Source organism: Dipodomys merriami, unplaced genomic scaffold (genome assembly GCF_024711535.1).
Source record: "Dipodomys merriami isolate MVZ:Mamm:240054 unplaced genomic scaffold, mDipMer1.0.p SCAF_120, whole genome shotgun sequence".
NCBI classification, from domain to species: Eukaryota; Metazoa; Chordata; class Mammalia; order Rodentia; family Heteromyidae; genus Dipodomys; species Dipodomys merriami.
Window position 1 is genome coordinate 984,162 of NW_027202494.1, and position 27,193 is coordinate 1,011,354.

Genomic DNA, 27,193 nt, shown 5'->3' on the forward strand with positions numbered 1-27,193 from the left:
GGCTGCTGAGACATGAGCAGCCCACATGCGCTGCACCCCGCCTGCAGGCCTCAGGCCCCAGCGTGGACGTCCAGAGGCCCCCAGCAGGCCAGGGCGGGAGCGCTCACCCAGCTGCCACGCTGGGGAGAACGCTTCCCACGGGCCAGGCTGCCCAGGGGGAGCAGAGGGCGGACGCTGAGCCTCCAAAAGTGGGTCTCCCATGCAGTTGGAGCCAGCCCTGTGCCCTCATGGGCCTGGAGCTAGGCCAGGCGCTGGCCACTCGAGCTCAGAGCCAGAAGGGCGTGAGGGTGGGAAGACCCTGCGGCCTCCAGGAACTGCCTCGCAGAGCCGCGTCCCCAGCAGAGGCCGCCACGGGCAGCTGTGCCGTGTGAGCGCTGCCTTCCACTGGCTGGTCTTCAGGAGGCCAAAGTGTTAGCAGTGGCTGTGTGGCTGGTGTGGAGGACTGGCTCCACGTGGTGCCTGGCCTCTGCGTTTCCATTCTCCCATTGCTACAGTGAGTCTTGAACACAGGTCTCAGGCGTCATTTCCAGCAGAGAAGTGTGAACAGCTCGCAGGCTGTCTGATGTCAGGTACTCAGAAACAAATCACAGTAGATGGATTGTTGAAAATTCCCAGCTCTTAATGACAATGCGCCTCGTGAAGGTTAAAATGTGTCTGTGACTTTAAGTATCACGGCCCCACCACACTGTGAGGTTTATGTAATCACCTAATCTCAATTTAAAAAGAAAATGCCCCGAGGGTGAGTGTCCCACCTTCCCGCAGAGGTGCACCACGCAGGGGGAAAGGACCTTGGTGTCTGCGGCTTAGTCCGAATCTAGGCAAGTGAGCAGGGAGGGGCCGGTGGTACTGGTGTGCAGCCCGCACTGTGTCCTGGGAGGCTACTTGTTGTGTACATGGCGTGTTTAAACTGCAGGATCTCGGAGCAAAAGGCGTCCCCTTGGATTTTCTTTTTTTCTTTTTTTTTTTTTTTTGGGTCCGGTCGAGGGGCCTGAACTCTGGGCATGGCGCTGTCCCTCAGCTCTTCAGCTCAAGACTAGCGCTCTACCACTTGAGCCACAGAGCCACTTCCGGCTTTTTTTTCTTTTTGCTTATGTGGTGCTGAGGAATCGAACCCAGGGCCTCAAGCATGCAAGGCAAGCGCTCTACCTCTGAGCCACCTTCCCAGCCCCTCCCCTTGGATTTTCAATGTCAAGCACAACCTAAAGGAGTCTCCCAGGCCCTGAACTTCTGAGTACATCAGTTGGTGGAGCTGGCTCCAGTGCAGGCATGGAGCACTGTCGCCACCTGGTGTGCTCTTGGTGTATGACGGCCAGCTCCTGGCACTGAGGACAATCCAGATTAAACATCTCCCTCCCCCCCCATCACAACCCCCCCCCCAGTGTGCACACACACGCTCGCTCCATGGGTGTGTGCTGTGGCAAGCTTCCAGGACTGGGATCCCACCCCTCCCTTGCCAGCCTGTTGGAGGCTGTGTCTCTCCAATGCCCTGCTGCCCCCCGTCCTGCCAGGACTCCAGGAACACCTGTGGACATCTTGGCCTGGAGGTGGCAAGGCCAGTGACACCTGGGGGCCTGCTCCTGGGGAATGAATGCAGTGACTTTAAAACCTGCACTAGGATCACCTGGGGAGGCCGGACCAGACCCCCAAAGTGAGTGCCTTCCCATGGACACACCCTAGATCACCAGCACCTGCCAGCCAGAAGCTTCCAGCCATCCTACAGCCTGCCTGCGCTGGGAAACCCTGGCACGAAGGCCTTACTGGACCGTGTGCTTCCTGCCCCTCAGTGGGATACTGTGTTTCACAGGCCCCTCGGGACCAGCCCTTTCTGTTGCCTAGCCCCCCAGGCCTCTGGGGCTGTGTTGTTTGCCAGTTGCCAGATGTCTGGTGTTAAGAACACATCCTGTGGTGGGTGACTTTTCTGCTCCCATATTGACTTGGTCGGAAGGCCTGGTATGTGAATAAGTGACAAAATCTTGGCACTGAGCTCTTTTTCCCTGTCACTGGCAGAGTTGACCCAGTAAGTGACACAAGAAGCAAAGGGTGAGTGTTGAAACTGAAGCTCCGGGCAGCAGATGACTGGTTCCTGCCTGGGGGTTCAGATGCACCTCTTGGGAGAGCAGCAACCACAGTATCCATCGAGTTTCTAAAGGGTCTGATCTCCTGGGGACCATCTTATTCCCAAGCGCACCTGGCAGGACACAGGTGTCAACCTGCTAGGTGTGCACACCACTGCCTCTTAGGGAGACTGGGATTCCTGCCCACCCTGAACGAGGTGCTGCCCGCAGCGCCCTGGCGGTGGCTCAGGAAGAACCACTTGGAGTTCCGCTGGGCTCGCTATGGACTGATTTGGTTTAGGCTGGTGGCACAAGGACAAAAGATGCAGAATGTGTTAGAGGCTAACCTGCTCGTAGAGTTTGGACGTGTTTATTTACCTAACACTTCCTGAGCACCCACTGCCCCTTTTGTTCAAGACAGAGCAACAGCGCAGCCTGTGTGGGTTGGTTTCTGAGCAGGCTGAACTGAATCTGAACCCTAGTTCTCCTTTATGGCTGTGTGACCTGAGAGAAGTCACGAAACCATTCTGTGCCTCCTTTAATCTGTTAGATGGGGCAATAACCTCATCCATAGGAAGTAATACATGTTGTGTGGTAAAACAGGCTCAGACCCAGGTCTGTCTGTCAGGGCCATACAATGAACCTGCGCTCAGGCTGCTTTGGAACAAGGCCCTGTGCACGCTGGAGGCCTCGCAGCACCAGCACACCAAGGGCTTCCTAGAGCATCTTGGCAGGGTGAAAACCTGCCGCGTGCCCTCAGGGCCTGTGGACCCGGCACCATGTCAGAGGCCGGGCACACCGTGCGAGGAATCCTTAGTGGTTAAATGACCATTTCAGCCTGCAGCAAACAGGACAAAGGCAAGCAGCTGGGCACAGAGGAGGAGGAGGATGACTGCCCCTGAGCAGTGGGCTTACCCCCTGGCTGTGGGTGAAGTTCTGTTAAGAGGTACCTGAAAGGGTGTGTCCAGGCTGGAGAGAGCTGAGAGCTACAAGCTCAGCCCCAGCTCGCTCAGTCTCGGTACTGAGCCCCAGCTCTACAGCCAGGTAGCTTAGGGTCTGGAGCGCACTCTGCTGTCCAAAGCAGAGAATGCAGCCAAGGATCTTGTCGCCAGGATACAGGCTCCCACAGCCTGGGAGCAAAAACAACTTCAAAGGCATCTGGGTCCCTGCCTGGGGCTGGAGCTGAGACTGTAATGAGGGACGGAGACACAAATTACCCTCCTCCGGTGAACTCCATTTTTGGATCTGGCCTCCCCTGGCCTCTCAAACACCCACCCGATACCTCTGAGCTGCCCAAGAGATCACAGGGAAATGCGGCACCCAAGGCTCTGCGTGCTCCTGCCTGGGCCACAGCCTCACAGAAAGGGGACCCTTCCTAGGGTGCAGGCAAGAATGAAGGATGATCCAGACACATTGAAAACAGCTCGGCAGGTTCTCAAGGAATGAAATGTACAACATGAATGACCAGCAACTCCACCCATACGTAGCTAAGAACTGGTCCCAGGAAGCTGGCTGATGACCGCTTGGGTCGCAGTAACAGATGAATAGTCCAGACAACCATCATCTGGTAGATGGACAAATACAGTGTGACATACACCAGACTGGGCCTTAAAGAAGCTCAGCACATGTTATTCATGGATGAACCTTGAGAACATCACTACAGATCACACCCTGTGTCCAGAACATGCAAGTTACAAAGGATAGAGGGGCTAGAGGAGGGGAGGGAAGGAGGGATGAGAAAATGTGTGCCGGGATTTCCTTTCCAGGTGACAAAAATGTTCCAGAATTAGCTAATGGTTACATACTCTATAATGTACCTAAAACTAGTGGATTGTTATTTTTAAAGGTGGGTTTTGTGTTTAATGAGTCTTTGAGTAGTGTAATCTATTTTTTAGAAATAGGGCAGCAGACTGAAATCCGTGGAAAGCACAGTGCTGTGGGGCTGGGCATGGCTGACACCCGGGCACCAGCAAGTGCTTGGAGGCTGCAGTAGGAAAATGGAAAGACCGTGTCTAAAACACCACCGCCAAAAATGCCTGATACCACTGATGGGCAGAGGGGAGCACTGGCCTACCCAGGAGGAGGACGCCTGGCCCGCGCAGTGCACCCTGGGATATCTTCCCTGCAGCTCGCGGGCTCCACACCTAGAAACCCCAGAACCAAGGCAGGACTGACAGCTGTGCTTGTTCATTACAGAAAGGGAATGCTATTTCCATACAGTACTACTCGCCCTTAAAGAGAACGAAATTCTCACAAAATGAACTGTGAATACATTATGCAACGTAGAGTAAGCCAGGGACAACCAAAATTTTGTATAATTCCACTTACATGAGGCCATACTCAGAAAGTGCAATGGCTGGTAGAGCGCTCGCCTTAGCTGAAGAGCACAGGGGACAGTGCCCAAGCCCAGAGTTCAAGCCCCACAACCAACCGAAAAAAAAAGACCAAAAAAGGTACAATGGTTGTGGGTAGCTGAGGAGGAGAAACACCAAGTAAGTGTGTAGCTGTTGCCCGAGTTTCAGTACGGGAAAAGATCTGTGCATGAGGGGTGATGGTTATGACTGTGAATACCACTCACTGCTGAGTTTCCTTTTGCATATTCTAGAAGATGGCAGGCCAAGTGTGGTGTGTCTTGTTCATAACACCTGGGAGGGGTGGCGATCAGGACTGCCATCCAAGGCCAGCCCTGAGGATCACAGGAACCCCTGACAACCAGCAGTTTCCGTGGGGGCTTGCTCCTGTCATCCTAGCTATTGCTGAGACCCGACAGGACCAAGGTCCTCCTGGGCCCTGGCTCAAGTTGTAGGGCACCTGCCTAGCAAGCACGAGGCCCCAGGTTCAAATACCATCAGAAAACAGGGCACACTAATGACCATCACACGTGGATTCTGCTTCCTGTGTCATGAACTGTCTCTTCAGTGGTTACTTTCCAACTCTGTAATGGCTAGCTGCTCATGGTGAGGGCTCATGGGAAGGCCAGTGGAATCCCTAGGCACAAGCCCTACCTGGCTGAGAAGTTGTTCTGGGTCAAAGGTGAAAGATGAGGTGCCATTGGCCACTTGCCATTGGCAAGTGTCCCTGTCACTTCCAGACAGGCTCTTGTGAAGACACAATGCCCCTCTGTGGAGGAATGAGCCCATGTCAGGTGCTGCCTCGCACCCCCACCACCCCTACCTGAGCTCTCCAACCCCATCGCTAGCCTCCTTGGTCTGAGTCCTGCCCGTCCCACATCAGGTTATCTGTGTCCGCCGTGTATGCTTGGAGCCGTTTCCACAGGCCACCCCCGACCTCCTCTCAGGTGTTGGCACCCTCTCCCCTCAGGTCTAAGTGCCACCTCCCCAACCCTGACTTTCCTACCAACTGGACACAGGCCACAGTGAGGGAAGGCATCACCTAGAGCTCTGCAGAGAGCCCAGAGCCCAGCCTGCCCTGCACAGCCTGTCACTCATCACTCCAACCAACTAGGGCCATTCACGGGGAGTGAAAATCCCACCCGTGGCTCATGGTAACCAGCCCCAGCCTGTAATGACCCCTCTACTTTTAGTATTTATGTAATGTCATGTACAAATGCAGACACAAGATTCACCCAAAAGACTAATGGAACACTTGGAGAAACCTAGAGTTCTCGCTAGTGAAAGAGCAGTCAGGAGGGCTTCCGCGTAAACGTCGTTTATTAGCATCGGGACCGTGGCACTGGCTCCACGGGGGTGCTGGGCTGCTGGGGGTGCAGCCGCTGGGCGGCGGCCTCACTTCTTCCAGTCATTCTTCTCGTAGTCCCATTTGGAGGCGAAGCCCTGGATGGGACTGACCTTCATGTCCAGCATCCTCTTGGTCTGCATGGCCACCCAGTCTTCATCAAAGGTGTGCGGGACAGGGCCATACACTGCGAGGCAGAACAACTTGGCTCTCTGGGCCCGTGCCTAGCAGCCCCACCCTCTCCACTATCACCACCAGGCCAGCAAAGCCACCTCATTCTCCGGCCTGCTGAGGCCGTCCCCTCTGCAGGCTACAGGCAGACAACAGCGGGGCCACTCAGATGAAGACTGGCGACTGTTACTAGGCCACAACTCCCTCCCACCCCCCCCACACACACACACACATTCGTGTAGGAATGTGAAACTACCTGCTCTGCCTGACAAAAAGCACCTGGGAGAATCAACATTAGCAAGCAGACACCTTGACAGTGTCCAAAACACCAGAGGGCCCAGCACTGGGCTCCAGGGGGCTGAGGTGTGGCCCTCAGCTGAGAGGGCGTGCACTAAATGAGCCCCCCTCCTAGCCAGGACCTTGACTGGATCACCTGTTAACTCAATGGCGTGTGTAAAAAGCCAGTAAATACTATCACTAAAGGATGGCTCACATTCATAAACTCATCTCCAGGGACAGATTAGGAATGGAGGCCCTGGTCCCTGTCTCCGAGCCAGTGCGAAAGCCCCCACGGTGACTTTGGGCACTGAGGATCACGCTGCCCCACACCACTCCTCCTCCCCGTTCACTCACCAAAGCGCTTTTCCCAGATCAGAACAATCGCCGTGAAGCCAACGAAGAACAGGGCCATGCCCAGAACCGTCTTCCACTCATTGGTGCCTTGGTTCATCTCGGCAAAGCTCTCGTTAAAGCGAATGCGGTACACTGGATAGGAAGAGCAGCACTTGGAGCGTGAAGGTGGTGGGCACAGCACCCTTCAGCACTGTCCCCCACCCCTCCCCAAGCAACAGAGCTGAGGGGGCAGCATGGAGCTGGAGGCCACAGCACCAGCCAGGACACACGCACACCTTCACACCCAAGCACCATTTAAGTGCTCTCCTTGCATAGCCATCAGCAGGCCTGCGCTGACCTTGCAGAGACTGACGGCATGCCGAGCACCACATGTGCCCAGGGGAAGCATCTGCCAGTTGCCAGCAGCACTGAACAACTGGAGTGGGAATGAGCAGCCTCCCACACACATCCCCGTACTGCCAGGCTCAGGGCCCTTATACTCACACTGGACTTTCTCATCCTTGCTCAGATCGGTCCAGGCTGCCTTCTCCTTCTCCTTCAGAGCCTTCTGGCTGGCAGACAGCTGCCTGACATGGGCTACATCAGGCAAGGGGTAATCTCGGCGATCGACATAGCTGGGGAGAGCATAGTCCTCACTCTTCACAACACTCCCTGCAAACACAGCAGACAGCGTTGGGCTCCACAGAGGGAGAGATGGAGACCCATGGCACATGGTGACGTGACTCAGTGCTGGAGGAAAGCACTGACTCAGCAATACAAACCTGCAGGGGGTTCTGCTAATGAGCCCTGGGCCACAGAACTGGCACAGCCCTTCCTCCGTCAGGTTACAGGGGCTGTCAGGGCCCTGACAGGGGCTGTCCCTGCCTCACTGCACAGGACTCAAACTAGCAAGAGCAAGACTATGCAACTCAGAAGAAATCAGCAATCCAAGGTTGGAAACATGTCTGTTTCCAACCTTGTGTGGCGGCGGCTGCCGGGGATGAGCACAGCCTGGGCTCCACGGAGGACCAACTCAGAAGCTGCCAGCCTCACAGGTGGAAGATGCCAAGCCATCTGCTTTTTTTTTTTTGCCAGTCATGGGGCCTGAACTCTGGGCCTGGGCGCTGTCCCTCAGCTCTTTAGCTCAAGGCTAGCACTCTGCCATTTGAGCCACAGCACCACTTCCAGCTTTTTCTGTTTATATGGTGCTGAGGAATCGAACCCAGAGTCTCATACATGCAAGACAAGCGCTCTACCACTGACCCACCTTCCCAGCCCCCATCTGCTCATTTCTGCAGCTGGTACTCACTAAGCACCTTCTGTTAGCTAGCATGGTTTGGGAATGGGATGAACCACACATTCCCCCACTGGTGCTGGGGTGTACTAAAAACACACAGGTGACATAGCAATGCATCAGCGGCAGGAGGCAGGCCACACGGATGCAGGAGCCCTCACCAAGTCACAGAACAAGGCCAGTTTTGCTTCTGTCTTTTAAAGAATGCAAGATGGGCACCAATGCTCATGCCTATCTATAATCTTAGTCCTCAGGAGGCTGAGACCTGAGGATCACGTGGACAAGGAAGTCCAGAGAGATTCTTATTTACAATTAGCCACCAAAAAGCTGGAAGTTGAGCTGTGGCTCAAGTGGTAAGAGTGCCACCCTTGAGCTGACAAGGCTAAGGGATAGTGCCCAAGCCCTAAATTCAAGCCCCCGGACCCACACCAAAAAAAAATGTCAATCAGGTCAAGTGTGGTAGGGCGTAGGGGTGCACAGGACAATCTCACCTACGCAAGAAGCACAGGTAGGAGGATAAGAGGTTTAAGGCTCACTCCAAGAAAAACCCTAGACCCTGTCTAAATATTAAAGCAAAAGACTGGGGGTGTAGCCCAAGTGGTAAAGTTCTTGGCTAAGTACATGATCCTGAGTGCATACTCTTAATGCCAAAAAAGTTTTTACCTTCTTTTTTCTTTTTGGCCAGTTCTAAGGCTTGAATGCAGGGCCTAGGTGCTGTTTCTGAGTTTTTGTGCTCATTGCTAGCACTCTTACCACTTAAGCCACAGCTCCACTTCTGGCCCAAATTTTCTTTTAAGTAAATCATACACAATACAGGTTGTAGATAGGAAGCTTTTTATCTAAGGGCTCCTAGCAAAGTAAACCCTGAATGGTGACTAGGGTGGGAAGAGGTGAGAACTGAGTCGAGATTTCCCTTTCTGCTTCTGTTGTCCTACTGCCAGAACATGAGCATGTACCTGAGCACTACACAAAGAGGTCCTGAGCTCAGACAACAAGAAAAGCAATTCTCATTTTATTTAGGGTTTTCCACCACAAAACCCAACAGATGCCCCCAATCCTGTCCTTCCTGTATCTGGGCAGTCCCCAATTGGTCTGGAGGAACGGAGCCCTGCAGAATGCTCCACCCCCATCAGCTTAGGCACAAGGATCGCAATCTCCCAAATTAAATCAATGAACAACACCTGCCGCCTTACAGTAGTCTACAAGTCCACATGTGTATTTTAGCCATGCCCATTACTAGTGAGCCTATTTCACTGCAGAAAGACTTGAAGTGAAATGGCCAGCATTACTGTCTGTCTCTGCCTGTCTCATCCTCTGTATATGTGCACCCACAGGTATATACATACAAACTCATATGCACAAATACAAATGTATGTATACATTTTCCCCCTGGCAATAAGGTTTGAACTTACAGTTTCATGTTTGCTAGGCAGGCAATCTACTGCTTTAGTCACACCCCAGCCTGGTGCATGCCTGTAGTCACAGTAGTTGGGAGGCAAAGGACCAAGTTAGAAGACTGGCCTGTTAAGCCGGGCACTGGTAGCTCACATCTGTAATCCTAGCTACCCAGGAGGCTGAGATCTGAGGATGGAGGTTCAAAGACAGCCCGGGCAGAAAAGTCCATGAAATTCTCATCTCCAATAAACACCAGAAAACCAGAAGTGGCACTGGTAGAGTGCTCGCCTTGAGCTGAAGGGCTGTTGCTACATAATACAGACCAGGCTGGGCTACATAACAAGACCCTGACTCAAAAAAAAAAAAAACCTAGGCTAGCCAGATACAAAGGATCACACCTATAACCTAGCTACACAGGAGGCTGAGACCTACAGGATCACAGTTCAAAAGCAGTTCAAGGCCAGGCAGAAAGTCCTTGGGACTACATCGCCAACAAAATGCCAGATTGGAAGCAGGTCTCAAGTGCTAGAGCACCTGCTATAACCAAAAAGCTCAGCTCTTGAGGACTGGAGTTCAAGCCCCATACCCACAAAAAAGAATGTTATTTATCTTCAACCAGGATGGGTTTCTGCCCAGCCTCTAACAGTGGGTCCCCCTGAGCTCCCTGTTCACTCCAATGTGTCACCATGAATATCTTGTGACAGGAGTGCCACTAATGGTGTGCCATTCTGCTTGACACTGTTGAGAACAGGCTCAAGAGTTACTTTTAAGTCCTATTACACAGTCCTTGCTCTCCAATCTTTGTTCACTGCTCCTCCTTCGGTAGTGAAATGGTTCCTCCAGAAGCTGGCCCTGAACCCTGGAGCCACTGCTCACTAAATTCTACCTTCTTCATCCCGTTGACCATCCCTGCACTGCATGCATTCCATGGAGGGACCCGCATCTCACGGTCTCCATGCTCTGCCTAACAGTGTCTGGTACAAAGAACATGATCAGCAAATACAAAACTTGACGGATTATATGCCAGACACGGAACTAACACATATACATCAGATGAGGCGACAGCCCTAAACCTGAGCAGCTAGTCTACAGGAGAAATGGCATTCAAAGCCAGCTCAGGCCAAAGTCCAAGCCCTGGCTTCCATTGCCTCAATCAGGATAACTGAACGAAGCTGGGAGTCCTGTGGCGGGAGGGGGGTCTCACCAGTCAAGCAACACAGGGACTCTTGAGAGGGACTTGGACTTGGAAAAAAGAAGGAAAGGAGAAATAACGGTGCGATCAAAGAGCCAGATCAGTGTTCCATGCAATTTATCCTCACCCCATTCTATAACTATAGCCTGCAAAACTGTTTGTTAGGGTATAAGCTCTAGTTCCGCCTGATTCCATTTTGTACGGCTGGAGGTTTGCTCTCTCCCTCAGTAAATTAACCTTCTTCCCTTGAACCTCGGCAACCCTTACAGTTTCCTCCTAAAAACTCCTTCACTGGCAGTTCGAGATGTCAGGATTGTTTAAAACCCCTACACAAGGAAGAAGAAGAAAAAAAAAAGCTACCTGGGCCTACCTAACACCAAGGTCACTTACCATGTGCTCGTACACACACTGAGGTGGAAATGGCTCGCTTGCCAATGAGGCTGAGTGCCCTGGTAGCCAACATTCTGAAAGGCAAAAATGTAGAGACATGAGGGCAAACTCTCCTAGAAGAGTCTTCTCTTCGCCCAGAGGGGTTTGTAAGTAAGCTGCAATTCGTGGGTTTGCCTCTTGTAACGGACCTGCATTCACAGAGTGGCCTCGGCTGGGGTTTTCCTCAGCCCGGCGATGCGCCGCCCGGACGGGAGGGTTCCGGGGACCGAGCGGGCCCCCCCCCCCCCGGTCAGCCGCGTGCCTCACTGCGGAATCGGAGCAGCGCGGAAGGGCGAGGGGCGCGACCGCGGCCGGGCTCGCTTCCGATCCCGCGGGTGACGGGCGGCCCCTTCCCCTGGGCCTCCGGGCTCAGGCCCGTCTCCCACGCGCCCCTTTTAGGTCGCCCCTTCCAGGCGACGGGAAGCCCTTGGAGACATCCCGAGGGCAGAGGACACAGCGTGACGTCAGGGCGGGGCAGCCGCTGCCCCGGGCCTGGGGGAGCGGGGCGCCCCGCGGGGACGCGGACGCCCTCACCGGGGCCCCGGGGCCGCCGGCTCGCACCCGCCCGCCTCCCCGCCGACGGCGCGGCGGCCAGCGGACGCCCCAAGGTCAAAGCCCCAGCCGCGCGCCCGCCGCCCGCGCCGGGGCGGGTACGGCCGGGCCGGCGCTCCGAGGGGGCAGCGAGGCCGCAGCCGGGCGGCCCTCGCGCGCGGAGCCCGCCGCCCGGCCTCAATGTCACGGCGCCCGGGCCCACCCGCCGCCCCGCGCCGGCGCCGCGGGCGAGCGGGCCCGGGGGGGCTGCCGGCGCCGCTAGCCGGCCGCGGGAGCGGGCCCCGCCCGCCTCACCGGGAGCCGCCGCCCCCGGCCCGACTCACCTGGAGAAGCTGCTCGTCGCGACCGCCGCGACCGCCCTCTGCGCCCCGGCTGTCCGCGACCGGAAGAGCGAGGCCACGGCCGGAAGCGCCGGACCGCGGCGCGGAGCATCACGGGATTGAGGAAGCCCCGCCCGCGCCCGGCTGAGCCCGAGGATTCGCGCCGCGACCGTCGCGAAAAGCCGCGCCTCGCCGCGCCGCTTTCCGGCCGGCGCTGACGAGGCCGCTTTCCGGCGGGCCGGCGACGAGCGCGGGCCGAGGCGGGCGGCGGCTCTTGAGGGGCGGGAGCCGGCCGGCCGGTCAGTGGGCCCCAGCCCGGAGCCGCGCCCCGCGTCGCCGCGGCCTGCTGCTCTGCTGAGGCGCCGCGCGGCCGGGCAGCGGGTCCAGGCCTCGCCGCCGGCCGGGGCCTGCGGGGCCCGCCCGGCTCAGCATGCCCGGGGTGAAGCTGACCACCCAGGCCTACTGCAAGATGCTGCTGCACGGCGCCAAGTACCCGCACTGCGCCGTCAACGGGCTGCTGGTGGCCGAGAAGCAGAAGCCGCGCCGCGAGCACCCGCCGCCGGGCGGCCCGCACACGCTCTTCGTGGACTGCATCCCGCTCTTCCACGGCACGCTGGCCCTGGCGCCCATGCTGGAGGTGGCCCTCACCCTGGTAAGCTGGCCCTCACCCTGGAGAGCTGGCCCTCACCCTGGAGAGCTGGCCCTCACCCTGGAGAGCTGGCCCTCACCCTGGAGAGCTGGCCCTCACCCTGGAGAGCTGGCCCTCACCCTGGAGAGCTGGCCCTGGCGCCCATGCTGGAGGTGGCCCTCACCCTGGAGAGGTGGCCCTCACCCTGGTGAGCTGGCCCTGGCGCCCATGCTGGAGGTGGCCCTCACCCTGGTAAGCTGGCCCTCACCCTGGAGAGCTGGCCCTCACCCTGGAGAGCTGGCCCTCACCCTGGTGAGCTGGCCCTGGCGCCCATGCTGGAGGTGGCCCTCACCCTGGAGAGGTGGCCCTCACCCTGGTGAGCTGGCCCTGGCGCCCATGCTGGAGGTGGCCCTCACCCTGGTAAGCTGGCCCTGGCGCCCATGCTGGAGGTGGCCCTCACCCTGGTAAGCTGGCCCTCACCCTGGAGAGCTGGCCCTGGCGCCCATGCTGGAGGTGGCCCTCACCCTGGAGAGGTGGCCCTCACCCTGGTGAGCTGGCCCTGGCGCCCATGCTGGAGGTGGCCCTCACCCTGGTAAGCTGGCCCTGGCGCCCATGCTGGAGGTGGCCCTCACCCTGGTAAGCTGGCCCTCACCCTGGAGAGCTGGCCCTCACCCTGGAGAGCTGGCCCTGGCGCCCATGCTGGAGGTGGCCCTCACCCTGGAGAGGTGGCTCTCACCCTGGTGAGCTGACCCTGGCGCCCATGCTGGAGGTGGCCCTCACCCTGGTAAGCTGGCCCTGGCGCCCATGCTGGAGGTGGCCCTCACCCTGGTAAGCTGGCCCTCACCCTGGAGAGCTGGCCCTGGCGCCCATGCTGGAGGTGGCCCTCACCCTGGTGAGCTGTCCCTGTTGCCGATACTGGAGGTGGCGGCCCTCACCCTGGTGAGCCTGAGGCCTTAAAAGGTGCCCAAGCTGAGCGTGGGAAAGTGGCCCTCACCCTGATGAGCTGGACTCGGCTGAAGAGGCACCCCAGGTGGACATTAGGTTCTGAAACCTGGCATCTTGGAAGAAATGGTCCCTTGTTCTTCACTTTCCAGGTTTGCACCAAGACTTGGAGTGTCAGGAGATAGGCTGATGTTGGGACTTGGACACATGTGGGTTAAGCAAGGGCACCGGGGGCCAGGGACTCAGGAGGTTTGCACCAAGACTTGGAGTGTCAGGAGATAGGCTGATGTTGGGACTTGGACACATGTGGGTTAAGCAAGGGCACCGGGGGCCAGGGACTCAGGGGAAGACATCTCAGTCCTTCCTCCCTTGATTGCCTGAGCTTTGAACAGCCCCATAGTGCATAGAATGCTTCCCTGGCTTTAAAGCTGAAAAGCAAGAACAGATTTATGTTCTACCCAACATGCTTTTATGTTTCTGTTTGCAGTGACTACTTTATATAGAGAAGGACAGTGAGAAAAAGAGCACACACAGTACCTGGCTGGCAGTTGGGGGGAGGGTGTGGATTTTGTTTTTTTGTGGGTTTTTTTTTGCCAGTCCTGGGCTTGAACTCGGCCCGGGCACTGTCCCTGAGCTTCTTTTGCTCAAGGCTAGCACTGTACCACTTGAGTCACAGCACCAATTCGGGCTTTTCTGTTTATGTGGTACAGAGGACTCAAACCCACTGTTTTATGCATGCTATGCAAATACTCTACCACTAAGCCACATGCCCAGCCATGGCAATTGGGATTTTAGGTGGAGATTTTCAGTTGAGTAGGGGTCAGTGAAAGCGGGGAGGAATGTATAAATTTCCACTGAAGTAAACTGTAGTCTGAGACTTGCCTGAATAGGATAAACTGGGATGCCTTTTTTTAATGGCAGCTAATTCACAGCAGAAGTTTGAGAAAGTGTAGATAGAAATCCTTTCTCTGAGTTTCTCAGTATGTAAACGGAGTCCATTCCTTCACCTAATTAGGTCAAAGAAGTAAGTTCTAAGGAAATGGGAAGTGCCTTTGGGCAAACTGTGTATCTGTCCTGGGGCTACTGGGTGACATCTTTGAGTGTCAAGATTAAAAAAGTCATCCTGTGAACTTTTTCTGTATTTCCAAGCAGGGAACACAATATCTGTGCACTGGACCCCTTTAGTACCTAGGGGGAAAAAATGTGCTAGCAATGCCTACCACATCCCTGGGGACTTGAATCTAGATATTTCCATCTTGATTGTTGAGTTATAGGGGGAACTTCAGAGCATTTGGATCAGTGACATGCTTTGACTTCCAGTAAACTAGATTAACCAATTGCATTTTTGAGGACTATTCTGTTTTCTACTAAATGAAGATAATATGGCTGTGGGCCTGACACAGTTCTCATTCACCAGTGAGCTTGCAGCAAATTGATAGCACACTATGAAGATTCAATGCCAAAAATGAGACTTAGTAAACAATGGTGAGAGATTTAAAAGAAAAATCAGTTACCACAGGCTGGGGAGGCAGGTTGGGGTGGTCATGCAGACCCTGGTAGTGCACTAGCCCTGGTGACCCCAAAGGTGTGGCTGGAGAGCTAGAGGTAGATGTAAAGGGCAGGGAAAGAGAGTGATGGCTTCTAAGAGGTCCTTGTAGATGGCTTCTAAGAGGTCCTTGTAGATGGCTTCTAAGAGGTCCTTGTAGATCAGTCAACTTGAGTCTGGGGGTAATGCAGAAGGAAGGAAGTCAAGGAGGTGGCTAAACAGCCCAGCATGGATATCAAGAAGGAGAATCCAAGAGGGCAGGGCTGGGTTCCCAGCTTGTGTTTAGTTCTGTGCTGCCACTTATTTGAGGAGCATGGCAGGGGAATGGGTTTAGAGGCCAGGAGGTCACGGGCACACATTCAGCCCTCATGCTGGAAGCTGAAGAGTGGGTCTGGAGCTCCAAAGGTGGTTAGCCTGGTGACTTAAAGCCTTGGGTCACATGACCTGGGAACACTGAGGAGTCTGAGAGATGGGTTGAGGAAGAAGGTGCAAAAGTGGCTGAAGAGCAGCAGCAGGGCAGGAGCAAAGTCCTATGTGAAGAACTTCCTGCAGGAAAACTGGGGCCCAACTTGGAGCACTCAACATTGCTTCTCAGTCTTGAGTAACCTATGCACAGCTAATGAGTTATGTTCCTATTTAGGGTGAGAACATAATACCCAAGAGAATCAAGCGTGGTGACTGTAAACAAGTATGTTCAGTAACCTGTACACAAACTCCCTCAGGAACAAGGCTGCCTCCCAGACCAATTGCCTGGGTAGGGAAGGTGCCCAGACAGAACTCCCTAAAGCCAACCTGCCCTGCTGCCACCAGCCTGAGAGCCTGGGCTCATTCTGTCCCCACACTCTGCCCTCTCCTGTCACACTGCTCAAACTCCCAACCTCAGCAACCCACACACATGTCCTTAGGGCCCCTGCCTCAGCAGTTGACAGATACTAAAAGGATTACAATCCAGTGCAAATGAAGTTATGAAAGAAAACCCACAATTCAAGTCTGTCCAGAAATTTTGTATTGCAGCCAGGTGCTGGCGATTGGTGCCTAGAATGCAAGGTACTCAGGAAGCTGAGACCTAAGGATCACAGTTTGAAGTCAGCCCAGGCAGGAAAGTCCATGTGACTTCTCATTTCCAATCAACCACCAGAAAAGGAGCAATAGCTTAAAGCAGTTGAGCTCTAGCCTTGAGCCAAAAAGCCCAGGCCCTGAGTTCAAGCCCCACAACCAGGAGAAAAAAAAAAGTATCACAGTAAGCTGTTTCAATTTGTGTGGTTTGCTTTTCGGCTAATTATCTTTATAACCTGAAAGCTATGAATAATCTCAGATTTGCAGCAGGGGTCTATCAGAGTTTCAATCACAGAAAGGAAGTTTTTAGCAAAGCAGCTAAATACCTACAACTGTATAATGAAGACCTTATTCTCATGGCTCTTTCCTGAGAGAATTTCAAATTGGAGTTCTTTGGGGGTTTTTTGTTTTGTTGGTCATGGGACTTGAATGCTGTCTGGGCCTGGGCACTGTTCCTCAGCTCTCCTTGCTTAAGGCTAACACTCTACCACTTTGAGCCACAGCACCACTTCTGGTTTTCTGGTGGTTAATTGGGAGATAAGTCTCATAGACTTTCTTACCTGGCTTGGCTTTGAACCTCAATCCTCAGATCCTCATCCTCCTGAGTAGCTAGGATTACAGGCGTGAGCCACCAGCACCCGGCTTGGAGTTATTTTTGGTAAGTGGGAAAGACTAACAACATCCAGTCCACCAAAAGGCAATATTCCTTTGAAATGCTTTTTTGTTATAATTTTCCATTTTAAAGAAAAATCCTTGTGTTTCTGGGTGGTTTTATTTTTTTAAGTACTTAACGCCTGTTATCTTATTTACCCTTCTAGCCCTGTGACGTAGATAGTAAAGGAATTATTCCTAATAGCAAAAGCCCATAAAATGTCAGTAGGGAAATTAGCATAAACCTGTGTTTCCCCTAAGCCCTTTCTGTCCTTTTTCCCCTCGCCTTGGTTTCTGCATGGCAGAGCAGGCTCCTGCGGCTCTTCCTCGCCAGCTGGCAGTCACCATGGCTTCAGGACAGTCCTTCCTGCTCTGCCTCCTCTGCAGGCTGTTGCCCTTTACCATATCCCAGCACATTCACGGACACTCTTTCCAGCGCTGGAGCTCTGCTTTCATGCGTCTACCTCCCTCCCCTTCCTTGGGAAGGTCAGCAGTGGATTAGAGGCAGAGCTGTGCTTGGTAGAACGGCAGCCCCCTGCTTTGAGGCCTAAGTCTACTAGTTGCAAGATCAGGAGCAGCGCCCCCTGTGCCTGGCTGTCCTATCGGGTCCTAGTTTGCCTACTGAGAACATTAGAGTGACTCATGCCAAATGTGAGCAGATGTGCAGAGAGAAGCTGTCTTCTTTTTTCAGTCCAGGGGATGTAAGTGGTCTGGCCCTGGCACAGGTCTAACCTGGAACAAGTCAACATGGGCATGGACTTATGCCAGAGCGTTGAAAGGTCATTCTGAAAAGTGCAGACGTGCTCAAAGATAGTTTTTACTAAACTAGCAAGTTTCACTGAACTGTGGTTAGTCATGAACTTGTATTTTCCTTCTGATTTTCTTCACAAGGTGTGTGGCAGGGTCAGGAGTGTCATTACGCCTAGTCTGTCCATGCCTGAAAGGGAGGGAGCAAGTCACCTTGATGGTATGGACTACTTAATTCTGTTCCCACTTTTCACTGGCATCCCTTGTCCTTTCTACAGGGCTCCAAGGCCACTCCAGACCTGCTTGCCCACCCTGCCTTCCACTACCACTCCTCCTCACCATCGCCCACCCCACCTCCCTCCCTCCTCACCATCTCCCACCCCATTTCCCCCCTTCCTCACCATCTCCCACCCCACCTCCCTCCCTCCTCACCATCTCCCACCCCACCTCCCCCCTTCCTCACCATCGCCCATCCCACCTCCCTCCTCACCATCTCCCACCCCACCTCCCTCCTCACCATCTCCCACCCCACCTCCCCCCCTCCTCACCATCTCCCACCCCACCTCCCCCCTTCCTCACCATCTCCCACCCCACCTCCCCCCTTCCTCACCATCGCCCATCCCACCTCCCCCCTTCCTCACCATCTCCCACCCCATCTCCCCCCTTCCTCACCGTCTCCCACCCCACCTCCCTCCCTCCTCACCATCTCCCACCCCACCTCCCCCCCTCCTCACCATCGCCCACCCCACCTCCCCCCTTCCTCACCATCTCCCACCCCACCTCCCTCCAGCCCATTTTGCTTCAGGAGTTTTTCAAATAGAGTCTCACTTGTATGGTCAAACCAACCTGGACCTCAGTCCTCCTATTTATGCTTCCCATGTGGCTGGGATAACAGGTTTGCACCATGATACCTAGCTTTTATTGGTTGAGATGAGGTCCTTCAAACTTTTTGCCTATTTTTTGGCCCGGGACCATGATCCCCAGATCTCTGCCTCCCACGTAGCTAAGATTAGTTATGAGCTACCACACCTCGCTAACTTTTCCACTTATTGAAACTTACTTACCCTGCCTCTGAGTTGTGGCGGCTTTTTGTTCCTCACTTAGTAGACAATTTGTTCATGCCGCCTAGGCATTGTACAGTTGACTTGGTTATTGTTTGCATCATTCCAAAGTTCCTGAAGAGGGCTGGGACTGCGGTTCAGTGATAGAGTGCTCGCCTGGCATGCATGAAGCCCTGGGTTCGATTCCTCAGTACCACATACACAGAAAAAGCCAGAAGTGGCGCTGTGGCTCAAGTGGTAGAGTGCTAGCCTTGAGCAAAAGAAGCTCAGGGACAGTGCCCAGGCCCTAAGTTCAAGCCCCAGGACTGGCCAAAAAAAAAAAAAAAGGGTTCCTAAAGAGCTTTTGAGACCTGGTATACTTTAAGTGCAACCTCTTCACAGACTTCTAGAAGTTTCAGGGCATGTCGTTATTTCTGCTGGAGTTTGTCTTCAACAGGCAAAATGCAGGCTGAGGTGTGTGTTGCACATTCTCAGGAGCGGTCATGGGTGTCAGGTGCTGTCTCTTATCCGATGACACCATCGGCGTCTAGGGAACTGGGAGACCAGTCTTGCGTTGCTGGCTTCCGTCCTGGAAACTGATGCAGAGCCAGTTTAGACTGGGGATCTCAGAGCCTGACAACTACTACACGGAAGCTGTCATCCAGGGAAGTAGACCCCAGACTAAGGGGGCTTTGCAGGTACGATTGAGTACTTAGGATAGATAGAGCATCTTGGGTTTTCCATGCAGGCCTAGGGTTGTAAGAGGGCAGGGAAGTAAAGACAGAAGCAGAGGTGAGAGTGAAGTGGCCATGATCAGGAATGAATGCTGGAAAAGGCTCACAAAGGCTCCTACCCTGCCCGCCCTTTGTAGACCGCTGACCTGTAAGATGTTAAAAAAAAAAAACAAAACAAAAAACTTTTACCAGCCACTGCACTCGTGACACTTGTTACAAGGGAAATAGGAAACCAAATAGTAACAGAACTGACACTGAATTAAAGGCAGCCATGCTAACTACAGGACAGCTGGACGGAGGTGAGGATCACCTCCAGTAAGGAGTTTGGATCAGGAGCCCTGCTTTGGCTGGGCGTGATGGCACACATCTTAACCCAGCTGCTCTGGACATGGAGATCAGGAAGAGGGAAGTTAGCGGTGTAAGCAAGACCCTGTCTCACATGGTGATAGGGTAATGGGCACTTGTCATCCTGGTTCTACAAGAACAAGTAGAGGATCAGGGTCTAGCCCAGCCCAGGCTAAAATGCAAGACCCATTAAAAAAAAAAAATGTAACTAAAGCAGAAAAGGCTGGAGGTGTGGCCTGTCAAGACACAGGGCCCTGAGTTCTAATTGTGTTACTGCCCAAAAAAGAGAGAAAAGAAAAGAAACAACTTTGATTGGGAACAGAGCCTGGAAGCACTACACTAAAAGACCAATGAGCTAACTGCAGGCTTGAGGTCGGGGAAAGGCCAAATCCCAATTTAGAGCAAGGCCATTTGATGCTGTATGGAGATAAATTGAAGGGGAAAATGAAAGGCGTTCTAAGCAGGAAGAGTTCCTAGAACTTATTCCCTTAAGAGGTGATGGAAACAGCTGGTGTGGAAGGAGTTGCAGCAGGCTCACAGGGACGGCCGTTATAAATATCTGGGGTTTAACCCTGATCTTTTGGGTGGATGACCAGAATGTCTAATTGGTTTCCGTGAGCCCTGGTTTTGACTCAATATGGTAATTTTTTTAGTTCTTAGGAGACCAGAAATATTCTAATCCTTGTGGGAGCCAGGGGCTCTTGGGCTGTATGTAACTGTCTTACAATGTCTGCTTTTAGTCTTGGAGGAGACTGTCAGAGGCCTAAACCAAGAAGCACACGCCAAGCCATACCACACATGTACACACACACCACATTTTTGTTATTGAGGGTATCTTGAAGGGGTGTTATTGGTACTCGAGTTTGAACTTGGAGCCCGCACTTTCTGGGCAGGCATTCATGTTTAGGTTTTTTGTTGTTGGTGGTCGTGGTGGTTGTAGGGCTTGACCTCTGGCCCTGGGCACTGTCCCTGAGCTCTTCAGCTCAAGGCGAGGTTGAGCCACAGCATCACTTCCAGTTTTCTGGTGGTTAATTGGAGATAAGAGTCTCATGGACTTTCCTGCCCAGGCTGTCTTTGAACCTTGATCCTCAGATCTCAGCCTCTTGAGTAGCTAGGATGACAAGTTGTAAGCCACCGGCACTTGGCTCATGTTTAGTTTCTTGAAACAGGGTTTCACTGTGAAGTCCAGACTGGCCTTGAATTTATGATCCTTCCATGTCAGTCAGTCCACCAGCCTGCTAGATTGTGCGCACGCATCACCACACCTTGTTGTCATATTTTTAGCCAGTTAATTCACTGCAAGGAAAAGAAGTGTACTATGGAGCTGGATAGTGCATACCTGTAATCCCAGCACTCAGGAGGCTGAAGGTGGAAAACCATGAATTCCAGGACTATGGATCAAGGCTATTTCTAACCACATACCCCACCCCCACCCCAAAAAAAGCAAGGTATCAACTTTGCTTCCTCTTGTACAGAGAATGGAGTTTATTGGTATATTAAAATTCCATTATGGCCAACCAGGGTGACCTTCTGTTGTTTGTAATAATAGCATTAGACCTGCAGGAAGCCAAATGTGATGAGAGAAGAGAGTGGTATTATAAAACAACAGTGTTCAAGGTCTGTGCCAGCTCCCATTTAGAAGCACACCACATAGAATCAAGTGTGCGGGTACTTGCACTCCACCTGCCCTGCCTGCTGTGGTGCCTCTCTACCCTACATCTGGTGTGAAAGGCACTCCATGCAGTGTTGCTAGAAGCGCCATCATCTTGTAGTGGAGCACTTGGTTCTAAGAAGCTGAGCCCCTGGTCTTGTGCTGGCTCTGTCTGTTGCCTAGCTGCAAGACTCAAAACCTGAGCTGCATGCTTTAGCTTCCTGGCCTGCACAGCACTTCCCCTGAGCAGCACCCTAGAACACCCAAGTGTTCTGTGCTGTAAGGGATGTTGGGCCACGGTGGTGTTCCATTCTGGGGTTTCCTTGGTACTGCACCCATTTAGCACCTGTCAAGGGCCTCTGCTTTGTCCAGCTGTTCCAAGGCCTTTCTCTACCTGTGACTTAGGTGGATTTTTTCCCTTTGAGTACCATTTCCTAGAGAGAAGGATAGGAGGATTATTTGCTCCTGTCTTGTCCCTGTGTGTGTATTGCAGGGAGGTGAGGGGGTTTCTTTTGGTTATGAAACTGGATATTCAAGGGAGAGCCATTCATCTTTTTTCCCCCATTTGTGTTCTTCTTTCAGATTGACTCATGGTGCAAAGATAATAGCTATGTGATTGCTGGTTATTACCAAGCTAATGAACGAGTAAAGGATGCCAGGTATGTGGATACAAACTCTGAAGAGGATGCAGCAGGCAGCCTGTTTCCCTCCACAGGCTCCGCTTCTGCCGCTGGTGAGCACCAGGGCTCCCTGCCCGCGGTGCTGTGTGCAGTGAGTGGGGCACAGAGAAGAGGGGACAGGGTGGTCTTCCTCCCCTGGCTGGACAGCACTGCCGCTGGAGTGCAGCAGCAGAGGCCTTCCGTTCAGCCTGTGAGAGCAGCTGTCAGCCTCTGCCCCCTCCCTCCAGCTGCTGTCCCCACATTTCCTACCAAGTGTGGCTAGGGTTGTGCTTTGGAACTGCTACTGCGGTGAAAGTGTGGTCTTTGCTGCCCTAAATCGACCCCCTGTTCTTCCCTCTGGAGATTCCACTGGTTTTCCCACCCGTGAGAAAGCTGAGAAGCTTACTGTCTGTCTGCACCCACCAGAGGCCGTCAGAGGACACGCTCTGCAGGGTCATTTGAGGAGCTGAGCAAGTGGGCGGCCCACGGCCATAGAAAAGAGAATGTCTGAGGCCTTCACTGTTGGCTGGAAAAGAGCTGGACAGGGAAGGCCACTTCCAGAAGAGCAGGACCCCATGACCAAGGGACGTGGCCAACATCTTGCCTGACCCCACATCAGGCTGGGAGGCCTAGATCAGTCAGAGCCTGATAACCTCCTGCCATTCACTGGTAACTTCCAGGGCTTCCTTTGCTGAGCCTAGTCGGAAGCTTCTCTGTGAGGCACCAAGAGCTCTGCCCATCAGAATTGTGTCTGTCTCCTCCCGGGATGACTGGGTCTAGAGAGCCTGAGGGAAGCAGATGCAGTGAGCACTGTTCTGGTGAGTCTAGTGAGGTATCTGCCGAGGCTGCTTGCCTCTCACGGGAGCCCCACGTACGTGGGCTGTCCTGAGCCCATGCTCAGCCCTCTTTTCTCTCTCGACCTGTCTCATTCATCTCACCCCTCTGGCACGTCCCATTCAGTTACATCTGCCTCCCTCTGTATTGGTGATTCTGCTGTCCCTCTAAGCAAGAGGCTGGCAGGGGTGGACCATCGGAGAGCTTGGGAAAGCCCAGCCAAACCCTCCTGCCATCTGGCCGAGCTCTGTGTGGAAGAGCCAGGAGGAATTGCACCCAGCAGTATGACCCAAGAGGCCCAGTGGAGGGTGTCCTTTGAACCAGGCCCCTTGAGAGTGGGCAGGCGTGGGGTCCGAGGGTTAGAGCAGTCAGGGCCGGGAGATGGAGGGATGAAACCCCAAGGTGGGCACCTGGCAGGAGCAGGCTGTGCCCCCGTGAGGGCCACATGAAGTGGGGCTGCCCCAAAGGACCCATGGTGCTGAAAGCATCTTGACCTTCATCTCATAGGCACTAGGGAGCTTGCAAGAGGCTGGCCTGGACCCACAGGGTTTCCCACATCCACTTTACAGAGGAGACAGGAGACGGCCGGGAGCACGGCAATTTTCAGAGTGTGGATGCCTTCCTTTCCTTGGCTGTCGCTCCAGAATCCAACCTTCCAGGGCCACAGTGGTCTAACCTACACAGGTTCCCTTTTCCTTTCCTTTCTGTGAAAGATACCTGGCTCTTCTCTTCACATTCCTGCCACTCTTCGGACCTCCTTCCAGCTCAGTCTGGAATCTTATCTTACTCGGATGCCATTTCTGTGCTGTTCAGCCTTCTAGAATTTCCCTATGCCTTGCCAAGTATAGATTCCTCCTCCACCTGCTCCACTCAGGAGTGCAATACAGCCAGCAGTGTGCCAGCTCTAGGGAGCAGTGGACCATTAGCTGCAGAGACATTTGGTGAGCCTTGGGTTCCTTCCGCCCCACCAGGGTGTTGGTAACCCTCAGACCATGCCCCACCAGGGTGCCACTCAGAGGAGAGAGCCAGGGACAATGACATAGGCAATGTTGCTAGAAGGGTTAGGAGTTAAGCACATGCTTTCTTCGTTCTTAAATGCTGTTTGCACCTCCAGCTATAAGCTTCCTCTTGTAGAGATATCACCTGATTAGCGGTGTCTCATAGCATAAGACTTAGAGCCAAGTAGACTTGGATTCAAAAAAAAAATTTTGTGTGTGCCAGTCATGGGGCCTGAACTCAGGGCATGGGCACTGTCCCTAACCCTCTCTGTGCTCAAGACTAGCTCTCTACCACTTGAGCCACAGCACCACTTTCTGCTTTTTCTGTGTCTGTGGTCCTGAGGAATCGAATCCAGGACTTCATGCATGCTAGGCAAGCACTGTACCAGGAAGGCACATTACCAGCCCTTGGATTCAAATCTTAATTACTTACAATTAGTTAATTGTAACTTGGGCCTGGGCCTCTGTGGTCAGACTAAGAGGTCTCAGCTCACTGGCAATAAAGACAGGGTGAGACAGCGTGAGACACGAGAATGGCACTCAGTGCCACCAGAGTTCCCCGGCCTCAGTAAAAAGCTTGTATAAGACACCTCTTGTTAGCCGGGCACCAGTGGCTCTCACCTATAATCTTAGCTACTCAGGAGGCCGAGATCTGAGGATTTCCGTTCAAAGCCAGCGTGGGCAGGAAAAGTCTGTGAGACTCTTATCTCCAATTAACCACCAGAAAGCCAGAAGTGGTGCTGTGGCTCAAATGGTAAAGCAGTAGCCTTGAGCGGAAAACCTGACGGACAGTGCCCAGGCCCAGAGGTCAAAGCCCACCACCAAAAAAACAAAAACAAGACACCCGGAAATGCCTCACTTCATGCTGATTGGCAACAAGGATTTACCCACAGGCTCTCCCTTCAGGAGACCGCGCATCCTTCAGCACTGAGAGAACCTTCTGTGACTTCTTATGTCTAAAGCCTAAATGCCCAGCACAAAAAAGCAACCACAACAAGTGATAATTTGTTACATAACATTTCATTAACATCTTTCAAAAGTATAAATTGTGGACTAGAGTTCTTGGGCATCTGAACCGGTATTTTAAGAATGGGCTACACAGATAAAGGAGCAGTTGCTGATGGGGGCTTCGGGGTCTGCAGGTCAGCTAGTAGAGGGCAGAGCTGCTGGGCTGGGCTCTGGCCGGCTCGTGGAGGAAGGGCTGACTTCTGCTCTTTTCTTTACCCATTCAATTTTCTTTCACATCATTTTGTGGACTTAGAACATCCCTTGAACCTCCCAGTTTTAAAGTGAAGAGACTGAGATAAATTGGGTGGTTTTTGTTGTTATATGCTGCCCTTTTTGCAACTTGGGTGTACTCGTCTTTGTAATTAAGTTGTTTTCTTTGTGGTGCTGAGAATGTCCTCAGACATTCTAGCTCCGCCAGTGAGCCATGTCCCCCCCCCCCCCCCGTTGCATGTTCAACTCATAACTATCAGGGCACTCTTAAGACTGTGTGTGGGTGTGTGTCCCTGTCTCAGGGGAAAGAAAACCAGACAGGACTTTGTGGCTCACATGTATAATCCCCCCCCCCTTCCGGAGTTGAAGATTACTTTCAGAGGGTGGTCAGGCAAAAACACGAGACCCTGCCTGAAAGATAACAAAAGCAGGATATGCCACGTTTGTCCTGCTGGCATTCCTGTTCTCACAGTCACCTCTGGGGGACCCGAAAGTGCACCCAGTCTCACTGTGGGTAACTGCTTATGTGTGTGGAGACAAGATGATGACACTGACCAGAACTGGGTAGAACTCACTGTCCCTTCTCCACAGTCCAAACCAGGTAGCAGAAAAGGTGGCATCCAGGATTGCCGAGGGCTTCAGCGAGCCCGCGCTCATCATGGTAAGTCGCCGGTGCTTCAGGGTGGTGCTCACTCAGCCTTCTGACGGGCTTCACCTCACATCTTGTCTGTTGCTTTGGGGGTGGGCGCACCTTGGTGTACCTGCGGTGCCCCCCGCTGGCTGCAGCTTAGTGGTAGATGAGGGCAGTGGTTTGAACACTGCTCCAGCAAAATGTGGGGATGGGGGTTCAAGCTCAGTTATCCACGTGGTAAATCTATCAGCAGCCTCATGTCACCTGGGAAGCTCTTGAAAACACAGATTCTCAGAGCCCCAACCAGATCCCCTGGCTCCGGAACAGTGGAGTGGGGCTGGCCCACTTCCAGGTGTCTCTGGTGTCCTCACATGCAAGCCCCAGTGGAACAGGAGAGCACGCACGGCTCCCCGGTGGAGGGAGCCAGAGGCCAGGCCATCCCCCTTGGAACGCTGAGGGAGGAGCCTCACTCTGCTCTGCTCCATTCCACTCCTCTCCACTCTTCTCCTCTCCTCTCCTCTCCCCTCCAAATGCCCCCGCAGCAAGGTTCTCTTGAGGTGTGGGTCCAGGTCCCCAACTCACACATCCTAGGCGGCAGGGAAGTCCTGAGGAGGGGCCTGCCACTGGCTCTTGGCTCAGCACTGTGTTCATGCCTTGTGTTCTTTGCCTTGTGCTCAGGTGGACAACACCAGGTTCACGATGGACTGCGTAGCACCAACGATCCACGTGTACGAGCACCACGAGAACAGGTGGCGGTGCAGAGACCCACACCAGTGAGTGGGGCGCCTACCCTGCTGGGCGGAGCGCTGACGTGCGCTGCAGAGGTGTCCCCCCTGCCCCTCGGGGACTGGGGCCCACGGGCTTCAAAGAGCACAGGGAGTCAGGGTGGCACTGCAGACCTTCCTGCCCCATACCCAGGCACCACGTTCTAACCCCCAGAATGTGCCAGCTATCTGCCTCCACCTTCAGCATGGCCAGTGGAGGGTGCCCCTTCCAGTCTCTCAGTGTGACCTAGTACCCGGCCCTATCCTCCACCCAGACACTGTACAGAGACTGACTTTTCCACGTCTGCCCTGCAGTGACTACTGTGAAGACTGGCCAGAGGCGCAGAGGATCTCAGCATCACTGCTGGACAGCCGGTCCTACGAGACGCTCGTGGACTTCGATAACCACCTGGATGACATTCGGAATGACTGGACGAACCCCGAGATCAATAAAGCAGTTCTGCACCTGTGCTAGGCCGGCCGTGTGACTGCCCCAGCACCTGCAACCATGGAGAGGGACGCCTACTTCTGGAGTGAACAGAATGCCGTATGTACTCGCGGGTAGCTGACGGCTGGTGGCATGTGCCGTGCCGGAGGCGGGGCGTCCGGTCTGCGAGTACAGGGCATGGGAGAGGGGCAGGCCACCCAGTCCTGCAGGTCCTCAGCCATGCGTTGCTCTAATCTTCCAAATCAAAGCTGTTTATGCTTGTCCAAGATTGTTCCTATTAAACTGTTTTAATTAACCTTTTATAATCTGGAGAGAATACTTTTTAAGGCTTATGAACTATTAAACAAAAAAAAAACCATACTCCACTGAGTGTGTCTGAGTTTTTAACCTTGGTTGAGTTGGTCTCCAGACACCCCGGGGTGGGGCACACACATGGAGCGCTGGCACCCCGCAGGGCCCAAGAGGCTGAGTTGGTGCTTGGTGCAGGAGCTCTGCTCTCCCTCTCCACATGAACTCAGAGCCACCGTGCGTCCTCATAGGACAACTGCACACTGTCACACAACCAACCTCTTCGGTTATGGGTGAA

General features: G+C 53.8%; 2 protein-coding genes across 2 annotated transcripts; one reads left to right on the top strand and one right to left on the bottom strand.

The window, feature by feature from the left end:
- Nucleotides 1–5,707: 5,707 nt before the first annotated feature.
- Nucleotides 5,708–11,822, bottom strand: LOC138823520 (cytochrome c oxidase subunit 4 isoform 1, mitochondrial). Its single transcript, XM_070016889.1, has 5 exons — nt 11,719–11,822; nt 10,805–10,878; nt 7,038–7,205; nt 6,555–6,686; nt 5,708–5,937 (listed from the first exon to the last, which is right to left on the bottom strand). The coding sequence occupies exons 2-5, from the start codon at nt 10,875–10,877 to the stop codon at nt 5,801–5,803; spliced, it is 510 nt and encodes a 169-aa protein (XP_069872990.1). The 5' UTR covers nt 10,878; nt 11,719–11,822; the 3' UTR covers nt 5,708–5,800.
- A 121-nt stretch (nt 11,823–11,943) lies between these two features.
- Nucleotides 11,944–26,967, top strand: LOC138823518 (ER membrane protein complex subunit 8). The gene is made up of 5 exons (XM_070016887.1): nt 11,944–12,367; nt 21,638–21,714; nt 25,356–25,425; nt 26,074–26,168; nt 26,475–26,967. The coding sequence occupies exons 1-5, from the start codon at nt 12,146–12,148 to the stop codon at nt 26,632–26,634; spliced, it is 624 nt and encodes a 207-aa protein (XP_069872988.1). The 5' UTR covers nt 11,944–12,145; the 3' UTR covers nt 26,635–26,967.
- The last annotated feature ends 226 nt before the right edge of the window (nt 26,968–27,193 follow it).

Bases quoted from the DNA above. Each gene is read 5' to 3' on its own strand.
- LOC138823518 (XM_070016887.1), top strand. From the start codon at position 12,146: ATGCCCGGGGTGAAGCTGACCACCCAGGCCTACTGCAAGATGCTGCTG. The intron at 12,368-21,637 runs GTAAGCTGGCCC...TTCTTCTTTCAG, and splicing joins TGGAGGTGGCCCTCACCCTG to ATTGACTCATGGTGCAAAGA. The intron at 26,169-26,474 runs GTGAGTGGGGCG...TCTGCCCTGCAG, and splicing joins CGGTGCAGAGACCCACACCA to TGACTACTGTGAAGACTGGC.
- LOC138823520 (XM_070016889.1), bottom strand. From the start codon at position 10,877: ATGTTGGCTACCAGGGCACTCAGCCTCATTGGCAAGCGAGCCATTTCC. The intron at 7,206-10,804 runs GTAAGTGACCTT...CTGTGTTTGCAG, and splicing joins AGTGTGTGTACGAGCACATG to GGAGTGTTGTGAAGAGTGAG. The intron at 5,938-6,554 runs GTGAGTGAACGG...TCTGCCTCGCAG, and splicing joins GATCTGGGAAAAGCGCTTTG to TGTATGGCCCTGTCCCGCAC.